General features: G+C 44.2%; 1 protein-coding gene across 3 annotated transcripts in view; it reads left to right on the plus strand.

Annotated features, from left to right (window-relative positions):
• The window catches only part of FRMD1 (FERM domain containing 1), a 69,777-nt gene that overhangs the window by 13,366 nt on the left and 35,771 nt on the right, over positions 1 to 20,640 (plus strand). For all 3 annotated transcript variants that reach the window (XM_039532312.1, XM_039532313.1, XM_039532311.1), the window contains exons 2-3: positions 8,945 to 9,133; positions 17,322 to 17,412. In XM_039532312.1, coding sequence (XP_039388246.1) covers positions 9,038 to 9,133; positions 17,322 to 17,412 — 187 coding nt within the window. In that variant the 5' untranslated portion in view covers positions 8,945 to 9,037. The remainder of the gene's footprint in view (positions 1 to 8,944; positions 9,134 to 17,321; positions 17,413 to 20,640) is intronic.

Below are 20,640 nucleotides of genomic sequence, written 5' to 3' on the forward strand. Positions count from 1 at the left end.
CTGGGCTGCTTATAAGCTACGAGGATACATTTTCAGCTTCATAACTGTATACATGAAATTATAACATTACTGCAACAACAATTACTACAACATCAATGCTCAGTGCATCGTGAGCCTTCCGAAGACACCCAACATGACAAAGTTTGCATTGTGTGGTATCCAATCATTTTATAAGGATGAACATGGGGGTGTAGGGTGTTCTCACAAGATATAGAACATCACAAGGTGTGCAAAAAATCCACTTTTCTGGCCAACGAACCTATACCGACCTAATCCCCAGTGTAGACGCAGCTGCGTTGATGGAAAAATGCTTCTGTTGACATAGCTATGATTGTCCAGTGAGGTGGTGGTCCTACAGCAATGCAGAAACCCCCGTCAGCAAAGGCTCTGTCTACACCATAGGGCTATGCCAGCACACCTATGATGATGTATCTGTGCCAGCATAGTCTCCTTAATCTAGAGTAGACATACCCTTGCATACACGATATGTGCTCTGAGTTGTGCACATGCCTGCCAAGTGCTGTTGGATTAGACTTATTTACTTTCAGCAAGGCTAATTGCTGTGTGGTCCTAAACTCTGTCATTCTGAACCATTTTAGTGCCAGTGTGGACTTAGGGTGTCTGAATGGTTCAACCAGTCCTCCCACTACTGTTCCACAGTTGGCTGAAGCCCTTTCAGAGTTGTCCGAGTCCACTACTGCTGGGAACTGTGGAATAGGTATTTGGAAGGAGTTGCTCCTGAACAAGTTTAGAACAAGCTTATCATGGAAGCAGAGGTGAACCGGTAATGATTCTTGCCACAAATCAGCATTCCTAGTGTGGCTGTTTAGACAACTGAGGCATCTGTACCAGAACCAGTTTAGTGTAGATTCATCTGTGATTTGATCCCTCTAGGCCAGGGTTGAAGCATCTGACGGGGCTACTGCCATGGTTTGTACCTGTTCAGTAGACTAACAGAAGGCTGACCTTTAGGCACTGAATTCATCTGGGGAAAAAATGAATACTGTAGACTTTTTTTTTTTTCCTGTGGAAATGAGGTGGCCTAATCTATACTGGGGCTTGTCTACATGGCAAATTAATGTGCAGCAAGGCAGGGTATGAATCTACAGTGCACCAGCTTGCTTCACACTAACACACCATTTGGACACTGCTACAGTGCACTGAAAGTCTCAGAGTGTGGCTTAGCATACTACTGCTACAACTGTGCTAAGCTCTACTTCAGGACTTTGAGTGAGCTGTTAGTGTCCACACAGGACATAGCTGCGCTGCAAACTAGCGTGCTGTAGATTCATACCCTGGCTTGCCACACAGTAATTTACTGTGTAGACAAGCCCTTTGAAAATTATCTGCTAACTGCTCCCCAGTGTGCAGACAGCCTGACCAGTGAGTCATTTATGATGGAGGTCTTGTGAATGCAGAAATGGCAAATAACTCTAAGGCCCCTGAATTGGGGGGGGGGGGGTGATGAAAGACTGTCAAAGCAGTTTAGTAGCACCAACTCATGATGAATCTAGTCACTTCTGAGAGGAGACTGTTGCTCTGACTTCAGTTCCTGGGCCGAGCCTTGGTAATTGTTGCAGTTACCACCATGAATTGGTGTTACTCAGATCAGCTCCAGTGCTGTTTGATGGAGCATTAAGTACAATAGAGAATAGTTTTATGATGCTGCTCAAGATATTTAACCAAAGAAACCTGGAAAATGCAGAAGCCCAAAAATCACAATCACAAATATCAGGGTTTGTTTGTTTTCCAAAGTTTTGAGATTTTTTTTATTTATTTTTTTTAAATTGCCAAATAAAACCTGTTCTGCCACTCTAAGCACTAAGATTCCTGGCTGAAACAAGGAGCCTACAAATTAGTGGTTTGTTTGTTTGTTTATAGTTGGATTTTGACAAAGCAATTACATCTTGAAATTCACTTCTCTAGGAGCTAAAACCGTAAGTCATTTTTAAAAAAGCAAGGTACCTCAGAAGACAGATGATTGACTTAAGCTATATTAATTCTTCTTCAATGCATTTGCTGGGCTTTTAGGGTTTAATTGAGGTTAAGAGGTTGGAATCTGTGGTAAACAAAAGAATGGCATATGGACAGGCTGAAATTCTGTGTATTTAAGCAAGAGCATTCCTTTTGGCCATTTGTTTTCATTGGAGAGCTGTTCCAGGTTCACAGTATAAATGTGTAAACTTGCTACACTGGTAGGTTAATAATTGCTTGGTCTTTTATCACATTCTGATATACCTCTTGAGCATAAAAGACTCACCCAGGCATGTGTTATCTGTTTTTACCTGAAGGTAGGTGTTTGGATTTTTTTTAACATCATCACTGCTGCTGTAGTGTGTGTGTGTGTGTTTTAAAATCCACCTCTGTCCCCCCACCCCCACCCCCACCATTCTCTTAAAATTCTGGTAAATCAGGGTTTCTAAAACTTCATTGCATTGTGAGTGACCCCCTTCAGACAACAAAAATTACTACATGTGCAGCCTGGGGGAGCTGAAACCTGAGCCCTCCTGCAGGGTGAGGGGGAGAAGCTGAATCATAGAATATCAGGGTTGGAAGGGACCTCAGGAGGTCATCTAGTCCAACCCTCTGCTCAAAGCAGGACCAATCCCTAGACAGATTTTTGCCCCAGATCCCTACATGTCTCCCTCAAGGACTGAACTCACAACCCTGGGTTTAGAAGGCTAATGCTCAAACCACTGAGCTATCCCTCCCCCCTTCTATTCATCCAAAAGGTCCCAAGAAAGGCCCACATATGTGCAGACTCCACTAAACTTTTTGTAAGAGTTAAACTAACAACATTTCCCCTCAGGAATAATTTCTGTTTCAAGTCAACTCTCAGAGGAGTTTGTTTGTTCAGATAAGGTGTTTTTTTTTTTCTTCTTCTTCTTTCCTAGGGCTGGAAATTCAGGAATCTCAATTCCAGTCATATTCCCTAGTCATTATACTAATGGACTCTCTACCAAACACACACATTGTTTCCCATCTGTATTTTGCAGATCAGTGACACCAGTCATTCATATCCACCTTACCCATCCATTTTCATTACTGTAGCCTCCAATCAAGGCATGATTGTGTAATATGACTTCACACATTACCTAATGCTTCTAAGCTAGTCCAACAAAATTGTGAGAGGGGAGTCAAGTCAGAGAAACATGATCTGTGCAGACATCAATGTGTTTCAGGGTTGCAGTGCTTGAGGGCTTCAGCCCTGGGGAGGATAGGGGGCTGTCACCTGAGCCCCGCCTCCCAGGGCTGAAGCCTAAGCCCTTAGCTTCAGCTCTGGGTGGAGGGGTTTGGACTTTGGCTTCAGTCCAGGGCCCCAGCAAGTCTGAGGCCAGCCCCGGTGACCCCATTAAAATGAGATCACGACCCACAGTTTGAGAATCTGAGATAGATAAAGCAAACAAGGGCATCTTGTTCCTAGTTACTTTTGCTGACTAATATTTTACAGAAATTAGTGTTAAAATGACAAGGTGAGTGAGGTGGTGATATATTTTATTGGACCAGCCTCCTTTGATGAGAGAGACAAGCTTACACTCAAGTCTCTCTCACTAACAAAAGTTAGTCCAATAGAAGATACTACCAACAGCAACCCTCTGCTACAAAGCCTGAGTGTACTCTGAGTCCCTTATGCCATTCACAAACTTCCTGGAGCATATGATGTCAGCAGGTAATGACACATGTGACCTATAGGTTTGGAGTCACTTTCCAGACATCTGTTATCTTACATGCAGTTTACAATTATTGCTTGGAAGCAGAGAGAAAAAGAATATCTAAAAAAAGTTACACATATACACACATATATAATATAAAAAATGAGGAATCGCTTCAAAGAAAACCTATTCTAGTTACTTGCTACCTTTTACAGAATCAAATCTGTTCCACGTGTATTGTCTTCTAGATTTATTTTTTTAATCCTAAATGTTTTACAGAGCTGAAATTCTGATCTTAAAAAAAACTGCCCCCTTCTACTTTACTAACGTAAACAGATTATATTAATTCTTGCTCTTTCTGAAAAGTTTACGTTAAGTGGCGGGAAGTGTACTATTTGAAAGAGGGTGACAATTACTGAATTTTCCAAATGAAGTTAATGAATCCAGTTTGTGCAACCTGAATATGGAAAATGGTGCACCTGAATGCAGAATTGAAGGGCGGGGCCAAGGGAAGAATCTAGTTTTGAATTACATTTTTCTTTTGGGGTTTCTTTTGCCCTTTCAGTTGTGAAGTTAAAAGTATCCATTTGATGAGACATACAGTTGTTTTAAACTATTGAATTAAAGATATCCTAGTGCTTTCTGCAAGAGGAGTTAGTTTCCACCATGTCACTACGCCTTTTTTCCCCCCAAGATCTGGATGGATTGATTTAAAGTACCAAAGCAACCTCAAATCATTCTTTGATTTTAAAAAAAAATGAATTAAATAATTTTTAAAAATTGTCATTTCAAAATCACTAGTTTTAATGTTTAAATCTCTTTTATTTACTACCAGGAAGAATAACCTTTTTTTTTTTCTGCAAAGAAACCGAGCAATAACTTACTTTTCAAGCAATAAGACGATAAGCATCAGAACGAGTGACATTTAAGCTACTTAACTTCTGCATTTCAGTAAAAACAGGGAACTGTTGCATTTCTGATTCACAATGCACAAACTTAATTAATACTCAACAAAAACGGGTTAGCAGTGATGATTTTAGTGGTATTTAGCTCAAACACATTAGAACAATGTCTTAAACTTCTAATATAAGATCACAGTGGATTAAATTGCTTACTTAATTCTACATCTTTGAGGCTGTCCTCTTGTAGGATTCTCACTTTTGGGTCTTGAGCTCAAGAGAACTTTGGAGCAGAATTCCCACTCTTATCTTTAAAGAATATACAATGTGCTTTTCCCATGGTGTACATCTGTATTTCTAAAAGCATCCTGGGTTTTCTCTTTTGGGATGCCAGGAATCACTAATCTGGAGCTCATCGTACTTGGCATCTTCTAAACAAGCTCATGAAAGCACTGATAAGACCATTGAGAGTGGAAGTCACTGTATTTCTTTGTAACTCTCTTTCAAATGCTTCATTCTAGATCCCTGTTCCTATGGCCCAGGACTTTGGGGGATTATTTCTGGCACATTGGGAAATAGCATGTGGCCCACTGTAGGTTTGGGCCATAATGAGTTAGAGAGAGGTTCTTTTCACTGCTTTTTCTGACCCTGAAAAGGAGGCATGTTGCAATGTCTTAAGCCAAAGAGAGGTGAACAGGAGTCTGCCACTACCCCACTCCCAGATGTTTGTCTTTGGTTTTTCTCCTTTCTTAGTTCCATTTCCCCTTCTCTGATTGATGTTACATTGAAGTTACTGCAGTCACACTCATTAAGGTAGCCTGCAGGGCCAAAACGAAGAGTCCATGGGAGCCTAGGAGAAGTCTATTTTAGGATTTTCTATAGTGCAGACTGCTTTAGTATCTAAATTCTTCCCAGATAAATTAAGCTCCTTGGTGGACTTTTTTTTTTTAATTCTTCTACATACCCTGGTAAAAGAAGCTCTCGTCTTGGATAACTTTTTTTCTTTCCTGTCCTACTGATGATAGAAGAGCTTTGTCCACATCAGAAGACTTCACATCATGCTCTGGATGCATCTGACCTCCTCTGGAAGCTTATTCACCAACATTAACCCCTCCTAAATGAGAAGCCTTTATCTCTGGCTTCTGCATGGACTGACCTGGGCTCTGTGAGCAGCATTGTCACTGAGGAGCATTATTGTCTTATTGGGTCGTCAATAGCAACGTGGTTATTGCGTCCTGGCCTATTGATGGCAGGTGCCTTAGACTAGGAGCTGGTGGAATGATCAGAGCACAGGGGTGATGTGCCATTGGCTGCCCATTCTACTGAAGGCCACGGTCTGGAGCCATTGGCATTGCTTCCACCTTCAGCCAACATACAGTGAATTGCCATAATCCAGGTTGGTGATTGTAATGTTGACTGACCAGATAGCAGGTCATGTCAGAGTGTATTCAGGCCAATTCACTTGTGTACTAGTACTGTATAGATCAAAGCGATTTTCTTAAAGGTATAAGTGTATTTGGTGTTTAAACTTTTTTATTAAAACTAATGGGACGTTTCTTGCATTGTTTTCACTTGTATGTATCCTGTTATAATGCAATAGCAAACATTTACATTTAAACACCCCTGTGTCTAAATAACCCATCAAAGAAGACTTGTGAAATGCTAATGAAGATCTTTAACAGTGCTGTTTTCAAAGCAAGTGGCTGTTGTGTGTGATGACTGGAGGTCAATGACTCAAAGTGCATTCCTCACCCACGGGACATCAAAGGAAAAGCACACATGAGTAGAGACATTGTCAACAGCAACTATAAATATATGGATTCTAGGAAAGATCCTTCATCTCTGGACTGTTTGGACTCTTACAGGGAAGTGTACCAGATGCAAAGCGGAGATCCCCAGAAACAATCTGGGTACTTGGAAAGACTTTTGGGCAACAGGCAGTTTATTACATCTATTTAGAATTACAAAGTGTGACTCACCTGTTTAAAATATTTTACCAGCTTTAACCTCTCAGTAACTCTCATTTCCTTTTCTTAGGGCTTGTCTACACTGGCACTTTACAGCGCTGCAACTTTCTCGCTCAGGGGTGTGAAAAAACACCCTCCTGAGCGCTGCGATTTTCAGCGCTGTAATGTGCCAGTATAGACAGTGCAGTAGCGCTGGGAGCTATTCCCCTCATGGAGGTGAGGGGTGTGTGTGTGTGTGTGTGCGCGCGCGTAGTGTTTTTTTTTTTTTTCCTGTTTGGTTTGTTTTTAGAGCGCTGGGCCAGTGCTATGCTACGACTACACAATTCACATTAAAGCGCTGCTGCAGCAGCATTTTAACATTGCCAGTGAAGACATGCTCTTAGCTAATAAACCTGTAGTTAATTTACTATAGAATTGGCTGCCAGCCTCGTCTTTGGAGTAAGATCTGGAGTACCAATTGATCTGGGATACGTAAACAGTCTCTTGGGACTGGGAGCAACCTGATGCGGTGTGATTTTTAGCTTAAGTGACCATTATCACTAAGTTCAGTGTGTCTGGGTGGCAAGATAGACTGGAGAGCCCCAGGGGGCTCTCTCTGACTCCATGGTAAGACTGTTATAATGATCCTGGAGTTCACATTTGTTACTGGCTTGGTGAACTCTAATTATGGAACACACCCCCAGCTTGGGGTGTCTCCCTGTTTTATGACAGTCGGCCCTGAGGTAGGCACTCACGGTCCTGAGTCATGAGCCACTCCAGACAGCGTGACAGAAGTGACAATGCGATGAGTCCTTCTGACCAAGTCCTTATCTTTCTAGGGGAAAAGGGACAAAGTTTCTGAACAAGTTGAAGGGGAAATAAAGCTGGTTGGTTGCTTGGTGTTTGTTTTCGTCACTGACTCTGTGTGGCCTTCTAGGCTAATTGCTGAGTTAAACAGGACTGCCAGGCTTCCCATCATTCATTCGCGAACAGGGCAGGGAGCAGTCGATTTAAAAGCAAAAGACCGTGATCTAGTTAATTCTCCATTATATTCTTATGACCAGCATCTCTTCAGTATTGCCTGGGTTCAGTTTGGGCCCAGCTACTCCTCATCCAGGAGCTAAACTCCTTAGGCACATTGACAGCCTTGTAATGGCAATGATTGTATCTGTGGCAAAAGAGAGAGCTGGGTGTCATCTGCATATTGTGGGTCTGCAGTTTGCAGGTGTAGGAGGCAGCAATCCTGGTTTACTCTACTCTACTATTGTATGTGCTTCTATAAGGGAGTTGAACTAGCACTGTACAAAGTGGTAGGGCGTTTGCCTTCCATCAACAGTTGCCCTGTGAGATGCTTCCTTGCACTGAAGAGAAATCCATCCAGGAGTATAAATAAACATAGTTAGCTGTTGGAGAAAATCTTTAGTCTAAAGAAAATCAAGTTGCAAGGAACTAAAATAGAGTGAACTCATCCTGTGCTGTCACCAAACCTATATGCCTGAATTGAGTGTGTGTGTGTGTGTTTGTATATCTATGACTATAACTGGCTCTGAAGCGCTGTGTGATATCTATATGTGAGACTCTGCACTGTCGCACTGTTTTTGTCTCATTTCTGTTTTTACACATACACTGGAAATCTGAGAACGTTTAACTAAGCCGCTTATGCTCGGCCATTAAATGGAGAGTGGACAGTGGTTGTCTCAATAGAACTGTCGTACAGCGGGAGAGCTTGGCCTGTGGCTCTTTACTGGCTTTAGATGCTTTCCTCCTTTGGGACTTAAGGTCTTGCAACAGTGTTTCAAGGAAAACATGAAAATACAGACTAGCTCCAGGCTCCTGTACATTGATAGACTCATGTTGAGAAGTGGGGTTAAATCTTCACTTGCACCGATGGTCATAAACCAGCTAAGGAAAGGGCAAGTTCCTCCTCTGATGTTTCCTCTTCCAGAAAGTCGCCTGTGGCGTAGTTATTTGTTGCTAACTATTGCTGCGTAATCTCATCCCTGGCACATTGATATTCTAAGTATGTTTAATTGTTTTGTGGCTCTATAAATCTCTCACTCAAGTGATTTTGGCTGTTTGAAGGCTAAGTGCCTCTGTTATATGCTATGCTGGTGCTAGAATTGTGGTTTCTGTTAGTGGGCAATGGAGAAGAATGAGTCAGGAAAGAGGAATGTGTGCCACCTGCCAGTAGCAGATACGTTTCCTGAGGGTTGTATCCCCACCTCCAGAGTAACGTGACTGCATTGCTAATCAATAAGTGAGCTGACTAATGTCAGAATAATGTATGACGATCACTCTGTCAGTTCTGCCTTTTTGAGATATTTCTATTTACCTTATGTATTAGAACGAAGCAAAAAACATTCTGTTTAAATACAGGCTGCCTGTTGCTCGGTGCTCCCAGTCTTGTCCCCATGAGCATAACACTAAAGCCTTATGTTTTTGGCAGGTGTGAGGCATGAAGGGAGCCTGGTTTCAGTCCTGAGAAGAGTGCCCCAATAGCCAGCTGGAGCGGGTCTGAGAAGCTTGTCGCGGCTCTGCAATGAGCAGACAGCTATTGCAAAGCAGGATGCAGCAGGAATATCGGAATGTTTGCGTCCTTCTGCCCAACAGAGAGCAACTCAGTGTAACCATCGGGGTGAGTTGTTTAAAGTTTCATTCTGAGCTCTTAGTGCAAGTTCCATGGATGTTTTGTGTTGTAACTGCCAGAGCAGACAGTGATAAGGCTGAACTTAACTTTCATTGCACTTACGAGAGTAGCATATTAGTTCATTGATCAAAAGACTATTAGCTGATTTAACATAATTGGTGTTTTGCTTCCTAATTGGCTAGCCTAGCAAAAATTTACAGGATGATCTGATTAATCTCCTTTATTGCATTTGATAATGAGGACCTAATTTTTAATTCCCTTTCACTCTCAAATTGTTTTGTAACAAACTGAAATGAAAATCCAGCTTCTCAGAAACCTGAAATGCCTTGACCTTTGGACCTCAGTGAGCAGTGCTAATTGACATCAGCTCACCCTGCAGTTTAGCTCCGTTGATCTTTGTTTTGGAAGTTGTTCTGTAAATGGGAGTCTCTCTCACAGATTTTTTTTTCTTTTTCTAGTTGTTCTTTCTTTACTCCATTAAATGAGAGAGAATTGCATCTGTAGATTTCCAAGTACTTTGCAAAGTATTGTCATCCCCATTTTTACCGTAGGGAAATCTGAAACACAAAGAGAAGTGAAGTGACTTAAACAAAATATATTACAAAGGCAGCAGCATGATCTAATCGTGGACAGCATTCCATCTTGGGAATCGTTCCAGCGAGCAAGACTTTGCTTATCAGGCATATGTGAGAAACTGAACCAATGCCTGAAGCTTCTTAATCTAGCTTGCCATCTAAATTGTGAACTGTCCATTTTGGGAATGTGGGTCTGTCTGTGTAGAGAAAATAAAATCTAGAAAAACTCTCCATTCCTTCCCCCTCCTCCCCAAAGGTCTTTATTTTTAATTCAAAATGTGGCTTTAGAAAACATGCACATCAACACAGAAATATGCAAAAATCTTTAAAGTCCATAAAGGAATTTTCATACTTGCCATACTTAAATCTAGTATCCCCTAAGAAAACAGCCACAGGGCCTAGGTAGATCAGAGGATTGGTAACAGACTCTGGAGCTCGTCACTTTCAATAGTTCAAAACCAGGCCAGATAAGGTGCTTTTATTTGAGCTCTTAGTGGGTAAGTGGCCATACCAGTATAAATTTCTATCACAGCTGACCCTAAATATCCCACATGTTGATAGCTTTTAGCAGGGTGGGTGGAGATCCAACAGGAATGGAGATTGAACTACCCTCCCACCTTTGGGCATTGACTATACTAGATGTGTGTCTCAGAAATTTCCTATTGTTGCCCCTCCCGCATTTATCAATACCGGCAGCCTTAATATAGACGATCTGCTGGTGTTTTAAGCATCCTGTCATGTAACCCTGCCTAGTGCAGGATTAACCGACAATGGGTATCTCTGCTCCCTAATTGCGGGGTGTGATTAGTTTGTGTAGACATGCCTGAACTAGCTATAATCTAGCTAACTTGGGCTGGCCACCAGCGGCGCACCAGCCCAGCGCTAGCCTGCACGCTGGCTCCAGGGCACTTCACCCCTGCTGCTCCTTCAGCTGCACTGCTCTGCTACTGGCACTGGCCCACAGCTCAGGGGCACCAGCTCAGAGAGCCCAGCGCCATCGCGCTGGTCCAGCGTCATCCAGTGTGGTGGTGTGGCCACATTGGCCTCCAGGGAATAGGAATTTTCCCAGAATGCTTTTTGTTTTTCTCCCTTTGTTTTGTTTGCAGCCTCTGTTTGTTTCGAGTTTGTCGAGCTCCCCGATCAGCCCGGCTGTGTACAACAAAAAAAATCAAAGGCAGGCAGAGGCAGTGAGAGAATGAGACAGGAGGTGAGAACATCGAGCCAGACTGAACTGCTAATCTATAAATAAAAACAAACAAACAAACAACTACTAGCTATACCTATCTGGCTGATCAAATGAGAGGCAGAGCAAGGGACAGTGTTGATGCAGGCTGTTAGGGTTCGCAAACATTTTGTGATTTTTTTCTTCTCTCTTCCCGCTCCCCTCCTCCCACCCACCACACCCCCCACACCCTCTTGAAAAAAGCACGCTGGTGCACTTGGAATGCTGGGATAATGCAGCATAATGCAGCCTCCAACAGCGCTGCAAAATGCTGTTGCAAATACACACACCGCTGGTGGTGGTGCTGAGTGTGGCCACACACCAGCGCTGCTCCTACACAGCTGGATGACCAGCGCTGCAAACTACCAGCGCTGCAAACCGTAAGTGTAGCCATACCCTTGGATACCAGAGCAGTGAAGCTGTGGCAGCTGTGGCTTCAGTATGGGCTGTACAAGTCCACCTAGAACCCTGGATAATTTCTCAGGTGGGTAGTCTATAGTGAAGCCCCTGCTAGTTAGATTGAAGGTGGCTTGGGTATGTGTATATGAGCTGCAATCACACCTCATGATTACAGGTTAGACATAACCAATGGTGTTTAAATTGGTTGTGATGTCTAGCTCCCATGTTTAAAACTGTAGCTTGAAGCACTTCAGGCTAATACAGTTTTAATAAGCGTAGATGGGGGCCTTTAGAGTTCGGCTTTTTAATGTAGGCAAGAATGGAAAGAATGTCGGAGGTATCATTCCAGCCATTTATGTCTCGTTTCCTGAAGCCTCTTTGAAGGCCCATGTTGTTGGGGAAAACTGAGCGGGATAACTGAGTGCAGCCCCTTTGATACTTTATCTTGAAAGTGTCTAGCTCTACATATTTGCCTTTAGAGATGTGTCAGGGTTCTGTAACTTTATATCTGTCAATAGCCTTTTAATAAGTCTTTTTTGTTTATACCTGTTTTATTGGCTAAATGGATGGGAAACTTTGTTTCCTTAATGTACTTGGATGTGTCTGTATATGAAAGAGAATAGCTGGCTGAAGCAAAACATGAACTTTGAAAATACAGTTGGGTGCAGATTGCATAAAGGATGGAACACAACCTTTTAGATAAATCAGGGGCCAGTAACAAAATCCACTTTTTTTTTATATGTTGAAAAACATGTGACTTAAAAAGATCCTTCCTCTTGCAAAATCTTAAAGGAACATGGGAACAATTTTCTAGCAACCTCAGTAAGGCCTTATCTACACTGCCACTTTACAGTGCTGAAACTTTCTTGCTCGGGTGAGAAAAAACACCCCCCTGAGCGGTGCAAGTTTCAGCACTGTAAAGTGGCAGTGTAGACAGTGCACCAGTGCTGGGAGCTGTTCCCCTCTTTAACATGGGTAGTGGACACATACCTTAAGACTTCAGATTTAATTAGTACTACAAAAGATAACATCTTCCACCTTCATTGCTATAATAAGGCTACTGCTCAGCACTTGCGTAGCACTTCACATTTTCAATATATTGTGTAATCACAAAATAATCTTCACAAAAGCCCGGTGAGGTAGGTAAGTGTCATTAGCTTTTCAGTAGATTGAAGTGCAGATTCTCCACTTGATAGGCAAGGGATTTATGCATATAATTCCCATTACTCCTGTTAAGAGATGCCACACCTGTACATTTTATGGGATCATATTTGCATCCATGGGGTAGGGTTTGTACTTTGACAACTATTTTTGCATATCTTTAAATAAAAAAAAAATTTGCAGTGCTAAGGGAAAAAAGAATGTGGCTTTAAAAAAGAAATTTCCTTCCCTCTCTCAATATCAAATGTCTCCAAGTTCACATTGTTGTTAGCACCTTCCTCTTCCTTCATTATATAAAAGATTACATTTGAGAAGATAGGTTGCAGGGAGCAGTATTTCCAAAATGCTAACTCTCGAAAGGCTGCCAAGAAATCTTTAAGGAACAAAACTATAGGGAAGGATGTAGGGGAACTTGGTAAGCACTGTGTGTAAATTGAAGCAAAGTGGGAGTAATCTTTCCTGAGAGGGAGGAATGTTGTTTGGGCACAGAGGCTGAGAAGGAGCACAGATGGGAAGACGTAGTCTGCGCCCTGAGGCGCTTACTTAAACTGTAGACAAAACTGTATAACTTAAAATGCACTAGGTGACAGAAGAAGGTTTTAACACGGTCATTGGCTTTATTAAAAGATATTATCTGTCAGCTTGAGTCTGCTGAGCTAAGACGACAGGCTTCAGGGAAGTGTGGGTGCCTAACTTCTCCATTGCATTCCCCCTTGTGGGGATACTGAACCCTGTAAAGTGCATATAAAACACCACCGGTCTCATTTGGAAGCATTTTACACCCACTTTGCTGACTTGTAAAGGACTAACAAGAGGCAAAGCAGTGGAGAACTGAATCCTGTGCTTTTTGAGGAGAGGGAGAATGCATGCTACTCTTGGTGCTCGGATACCACAGTGAGCTAGGAAAGTGAGCTCCAGACATAAGGAATGGCTTGGAAGAACAATGCAAAGTGAGTTGTCCGCAAGAAGACATGTCAAGGGAGGGAGTGTAGGAGATGAGACAAAAACTTAAGTGTTACCAAAACTAAGTGCATGGCCTTGAAGGTGAGAAAGATGGACTTGATACAGAAAGCGAGAGTCAGTTGAGAGAGCTGAAGAGATGAGTGACATGGATGGGGCAGCCTATGTTCACTTAAGTAGGCAATTTGATCAAGTCGCCTCTTCAAAAGTGTTTTAACACTTACCTTCACATGTTCAGTTTTAGAGAACTCAGTACATTAACAGGCTTCTGCTTCTCTATAGTGTGTTTGAATATGAAAATATGTAAATACACTAATTATTTAAAATGTCTGTTGATATAATGCATGCTAGAGTCTGCATATGTCTGTGCACTATCTTCTAGTTACCAGTATGCCAGCACTCTTCATTAGGATGTCCCTTCCACAATGACTGGTCACAAGTAGTATGTGTGCATGCTCTATTCTGTGAGGGGGTGGGGAGGATGCAGACCTCGGTACACTAGCTCTTTCCTCTTGATTGCACATCATAATGAGAACGCTCCTAGGTATTATATTTGCTTAGCTCAACTTCAAGGCCTCTGTCTCTAGGTCTAATAGGAATTGTACAGTTAACCCCCCCACACACCCCTACCTGTCTATCTGACATCAGAAGGCACCCCTCTAGTGCAATTTTCATACCTCCTGGCAGGGGTGAAAGTAGAAATAGGGACTTACCGGTACGGGGCTGGGTTGGGGCTGGCTCTGGCCCCCGGAAGGATGGGGCCTCAGGCAGAAGGGGCGGGGATGGGGTGGGGGTCAGAGCCAGCCCTGGCCCATACTGTACCAGTAAGTGCTCATCCCTCCCCCACCAGGGTAGCAGCGGCAGCCAGGGGTTCTGGCAGCAGTTTAAAGGGCCCAGGACTTGGATGCCGCTACTGCCCCAGGCCCTTTAAACTGCTGCTGGAACCCCCGGCTGCTGTTGCTACCCCAAGGCTCTGGCAGCAGGGTTCAGGGGGCTATTTAAAGGGCTGGGACTCCCCTGGCTCTAACCACCCCGGGCCCTTTAAATAGCCCCCGGAGCCCTGGGGAAGCGGCGGTGGGGCTCTGACAGCTATTTAAAGGGCTTAGGGCAGTAGAGGCAGCAGGAGCCCCAGCCCTTTAAATAACCCCCGGAGCCCCGCTGCCGCTACCCCAAAGTTCCAGCAGTGGGGCTCTGACAGCAATTTAAAGGTCCTGTGGCTCCAGCTGCTGTTGGGATCCCCAGGCCCTTTAAATTGCCCCTTGGGGAAGCCGGGCCGCCCTGGTACAGCACATCGGTTCTTGCTGGTACGCCGTACCGGGGTGTACTGGCTTGCTTTCACCTCTGCCTCCTGCTAATGTGATAATATCTAGCTGGCTAGTGGTACAGTGTCAGTGTTCTATAGGTAGAACTGGCTTCTGGAATGACCCCTGCCCTCCTGCTGCCCAGGCTGGAAGACACTTAATATATCTGAGAGCAGAGGTAGTCAATTTCCAAATTTCTTGGTCAAGGTTCAGACTCCAGAGAGACATTTTTCATACTGTAAGTGCCCCTGTTCAACAAACATGCAATGCTGTGTAGTATACCCAGGGGATATTGCTTATATTTTTAGTTCAGTTATTTTCCTTTATATTTTTTCCTTTATTGTTCCCTGTTGTATTTATATTATCTGCTATGCATCTATTAAATCCCATGCTGATCCCACCTGCAGGATCAAGAGTCAAATAATCTGAGTTAACTGCATCAAATTTGATATGCCACAGTTTATTCAGATGTGGTCACACTCCTGTCAAAACAAAATGTTTCACAGCTCCCTACAGCCCCCTAATCTGATCTTTCTCCCTTTAAAGTCAATGGAAAAACTCTCTCATGGACTTCACTGATGAAAGATGAAGCTCTAGTGAGGGCAGATTTCTGTGCTACCCAGTAATTGAATAGTTTTCAGTTTTAACTGTTGAGCCTCTGACTCCTATCTCATCTGGGAAAGGCAATGGATTGGAGCTTCAGTTCTTCTCTCTCATAGGGCTGGGTGGCAAAACAGACACAGTGTGACTCTGATACTGAAAGAAACTCCCTGGAAGTGACAAGACACTGAAACTCTCACTCTGTCCCCACAAGAACAGAACAGAGTTGGGGACAGTGATCTCAGAAATGGGGTGAGGAATAGGTCAGTGATTAGAGTGACTGAAATGACCAAGAAAAGCAGCTGCTCTTTCCTCAGAGTCATAGTGAACCTCAGACATTCCCCACTGCAGGATTGAATCATCTAGGCATATAACTCCCCGATCTCCTGCCCGCTCCACCCAGAGAAGCTCCCACTGCCCCAGACGGGAGCTTCTGCTCATTCACCCTGCACTGCTGCCAGCTGGTGGAGGACAGAGCTGGTGGGGCTGCAGCTGCACAAGCTGCTCGGCCCTGTGCTGGGGAGTAGGCACAGCTCCACACACGCAGTCCCGTCTCTGTTTCAGCCCATTTACAGTCCATTCAGAAGCGTCTAGCAGTCTGGATTTGGCCTGCACTCTGCCTATTGACTACCACTGTCCTAGAGGGCTGCATCTGGTCTCTGGGGAACAGTGATAAATACATTTTGCAAAAGAGGTTTTGAAAAAAATCTACTTGCAGTGCTAATTAGATGGCTGGCCTTAGCAATCAACTTCTGCCAAGTTTTAAGTTTCTTGCCTTTATGGTTGTGAAGACAACCTTCCACATGTGAACTGATTCAGTACTGTTTGCAGACAGGCAGCTCCAGTGTCTCTACTGCTGCTCGTAGGTTTGCCCAGCCACTGCACAGTGATTTAAAAGATTCTCGATAACTTTACTGTTGCTGTTCAGATCTCTGTGGGTGATAAAATGTGATTCTTGTCAGTTTCCTGTCATGCAGTTGCTGATTGGGAAATTTCTGACCAACAGCACATGCAGATGGGTGCTGGAACTATTTGAGGAAGAGTACCCCAAGAAAAGCTGCAGGAGTGGCAAGAGTGTGGGAAGAGCAGCTGGGAGAGCCCCCATGCGTGATGTGGGGTATTACCCTCCCCTTCGCACTAATTGACCATGATCCTCCATCTCCCTTTCATATCAACCTGTAGCTAGTAGGTGTCTGGTAAACTTTGAAGCTCTTTTTAAAAAAAAAAATAAAAAAAAAACCAGATCCCTGATAGCTTATCTACAGAGCAACATTTCTGGAGGTGGCATTGTGTGTGGTGGGGAAGGGACATGAACTCTGATGTTAGTCAGATGTAAGATATGGTAAAGGGAACTAGCAAAGTAGCTTGATGGCCTGGCATGGAGTGGGCAAGAACACCGGGTCAGTCCATATGAGACTACCTTGAAAATGAAGTGTTCAGTCTTTGTGGTCAAAACCATCTTCTCCACCCCTCAAGTATGCAGTATGGGGGGGGGGGGTTGTTTTTTTTCCTTCCTAGGTGAAAGTTTAAATCTGTAATTCCTCAAACCCTCCAAAAATTAACTTTTCTCCTTCTAAACCATGTCTGTGTTTTGCTGGCAATAAGTACAATACCGCAAGAGTTTCACTACATGGTCGCATTTGCACAGCATGAATAGTCTAGATGACAGAGTTCCAGTCTCATTAAAAAGGATAGAAATAGACTGGCACCTAAGTTCCATTGTACTGGGATAAGAGCATATACAAAGAGGGCCGGGGCGGAAGGAGGACAAGAATACACGGCAACAATGCCTTACAGCAACCAAAAAACCCCAAACCCTGGCCCTCTGAATTATGTGCTGTGATTCTGATCTGGCTGAGCTCGTTCCTGTTGATCACCTATGACCATGAAGAATTGTACAGTGCCAGTATGTGTGGGCTGCCTGTAATGCTGGGTTGGTTGTTTTTTTTTTTTTTCAGGTAAAAGCCACCGGACAGGAGCTCTTCCAGCAAGTTTGTGACTTAGTGAAGATTAAAGACCCTCACTTCTTTGGCCTCAGTGTTGTTAAAAGTAAGCGAGCTCCATGCATGGAGACAAATGACTTGGCAAATGTCCACAGACACATTTGTGTATCTACAGTGTGAGTGCATATACACACACTGGCCATGCCTGAGTGGGAACTTCATTGTAATAAGATCAGAAACTATGTAAATTATCCAAAGCCTTGTCAGAGTCCTTTGATCTTTAGTCCCTGAGCAGACATATTTGAGGGGGGTGGGGCAGGTATATTTAACCTTGTTCTTCTCTGTTTTTCTGTAGCTATGTTGTTTGCTGACATTTTTGCCACTGATTGAATTTAAAGTGTCAGTTCTTGCACAGAAGATGAAACTTTAAATGATTTTGGGGCTAGAAGTATTACATACCTTCTTAAGTAATACATTTTAAAGAATGTGGTTCTCATTTAAACTCAGTGATTTGGGGTGGGGGGGGTGGAGGGAGAAATGAGTTTTGTGAGCACTAATTGCACTTGGATGAAGTGATTTATCTGCAGAGACCTTTTGACTTAGTGGCTGGTTTTTTTGCAGGAGATTGCAGACCTGAATCTGCCAGGTGCTCAGTTCTCTCAACTCAGGAGTTGTTCACATGAACACTTAGTTTTGATTTGAGTGATGGTCCCAATCTTATTCCACAGTGGGTGGGTTAGGCATGTGCCTGGAGCCAGAGAATTTGGAAGTAGCTCTGTTGGCTCACCTCATGACTCCATCCAAGGAGCATGACTCCATAAAAGGTGGAGTGGACCACCCCCCTCTTCGGTTCCTTCTCACAGCTGGATGGTCTGGATCAGAACCTCCAGTGTCCGTAACTTCAGCTTCGTCCTACAAAATAAGAATTGGATTTAGTTTTGTAAATAGTTTTAACGTGTTTATTTAAAAAAAAAAGTCTTCAGTATAATGTCTTATAGGTTTAGTCTCTTGGGAGAATACCCTCACTTTCTGCCTGTGATCCTTCTCAGTCAGCAATGGCCACTGACGCTGCCTTGGGGACGACTACATCATGGCGTGGTGTGGTATCTGCCGATCACTCCCCAGCTGTACCTGACATGGGGAGGAACTTCATTTCTGCAAATACCACGTGGAGAAGGCCAGGAGGCCCCCAGTGGACACAGGCCGGGGAACCCTCCTGTATGTTGGCCTGATTCAGCATGGAGCGTGCCTCCTGCAGCGAAATCCAACTCTAGTGGAGGAAACTCCCTCCCCACCCCTCCAGCAGGATTTTATTGGGAATCTAAGAAGCACTCTCATAAGCATGAGACTTAAGTCTTCCTCTAAATTGACTTCAGAGGAGCAGGATTCAGCTCTAAGCAAGCCCATCAGCTCAGCCCATGAGGCGTCAGGACATATTAAGTCCCAGAGGCACAACAAGAAAGCCCATAAGCATTGGGCTGTATTGGTACCGGACTATGATCCATTGCTGTTGTCATCCTTGGCACTTCCCAAACCCTGTGATTCATTGGCACTGAACTCCAATCATTGTCAATTTCAGGCATGGTCTTCCTCGACGGCTCCAGTGGTTCAAACAAGTAGAACCTCTCTCACACTGGGGAGATCTGAATCCCTTGCTGCTCTATAGAATACTTTCAGTCATCTGCATCCAGAATCCCCTCCTCCATCTCCAGAGAGGTAACACCACCACCACCACCAAAGGAGTTGACCACTGAAAGGGAGTTTGTTGCCTGTCCCATATGCAGAATACAGCTCCCCTGTGGAAGCACAGACAGTACCACCATTGCAACCGGAATTAGCCCTTTTTCACCTATCCTATGTATCCTCCACCACCCAAAAGACCTGTACTATTTTGGGACCAACCTCCACCTCATCCAATGTGGAGCTGTTGGTACCCCATGCCATGGGGTCCCTGTGACCATCTGTTGACCCCGCCTACTAGGGTCCTTGGGACCAGTACCCCCCTGCAGAGTTGATCCGATCAGCTAAGGGAGTCACCCTTTGCCTCCCCTCTAAGAGGATGCTCAGATCTGTCCCGGGATCCTACGGTGGTGGAGGATCATTACACACTGGATCCAGTGGGTCTTCCAGAACCAGTAAGACTACTGTCTTAATCTCTGAAGAAAGCAGGTGGTTCCTACGTCTCCTCCTTCCCACAATGATTTCAGACAGTTCCAGGATCATCTTCGCAGAGTTGCTAGAGAACGTCAGATTCCTCTTGAAGAGGTCCACGACTCCCATGCAAATTCTTAGACACCCTCCACTCATCCAGATCAAGCAGATCAGCTCTCCCCATTAATGAAGCCATACTCGAGTCAGCTAGCACAGTAATTAGCACACCGCAGCCGCCTGCACTCCCACCCCCAAAAGGGCAGAGAAGCTTTATTATGTGCTGGCCAGAAGAGCAGAATTTTTGTTTTCTCACCCCACTCCCAACTCAAGGGTGGTCAAGGCTGTTTCTGAAAGGGCTAAACAACAACATCCCAGGTCTGCGCTTACCGATAAAGAGGTCAAATGCCTGTATCTGTTGGGGAGAAAGGTCGTCTTATCATCTAGCCTTTAGTTCGGGATAGCCAGTTACCAGGCACTAATGGCTAAATATGATTTCCTGAATGACTCCATGTTTGCAGAGTTGACTGACAGCCTTTCCCAGCAGGACAGAGCCTGTTTCCAAGCTCTGACAGATGAAGGCAAAGTGATAGCTAAGACCGCTCTCTGATCCGCCGTCGATACCACTGATATGTCCTCTAGAGCTATGGCTACCACCATCATCCTGTGCAGGGACAGAGTTCACTGGGGAGGTCCAGAATACCATCCAAGACCTCCCCTTTGATGAATCGCAGCTCTTCATCCAGAAGACAGACCAGTTTCTCCATGCCCTAAAGGACTATAGGACTACCCTCCACTCACCGGGGATATATATGAACACATCTGCCCCTAAGAGGAAGTTTCGCTGCCCATCATTCAGACCTAGGCATATGGGTCAGCAGTTTTTTCCATCGGAGACCCTATGAACCACCACGCAAGAGACAGTGTTCAAAAAAGCCGCTTCCCCACACCCTCTGCAACAGGCTCTGCATCTCAATTTCAGTGCCCGTCTCAACATTATTTTTGATGGGAGCTCAAGAGTTGCGAAATACTAAAGCCAGCACTTCCTGACTCCCACCCACCATTTGTGGGTTGTTTAGCACTCTTCCTCCCCCCCCCAACACTGGAGGTGCAGTAACAATGGACAAGTGGGTGCTGAACGTCCTCTATTCTGACTATAAGATAGTTTGCGTCCCTACGACCTCCC

The sequence above is a fragment of the Mauremys reevesii genome, linkage group 3 (assembly GCF_016161935.1).
Source record: "Mauremys reevesii isolate NIE-2019 linkage group 3, ASM1616193v1, whole genome shotgun sequence".
NCBI lineage: Eukaryota > Metazoa > Chordata > Testudines > Geoemydidae > Mauremys > Mauremys reevesii.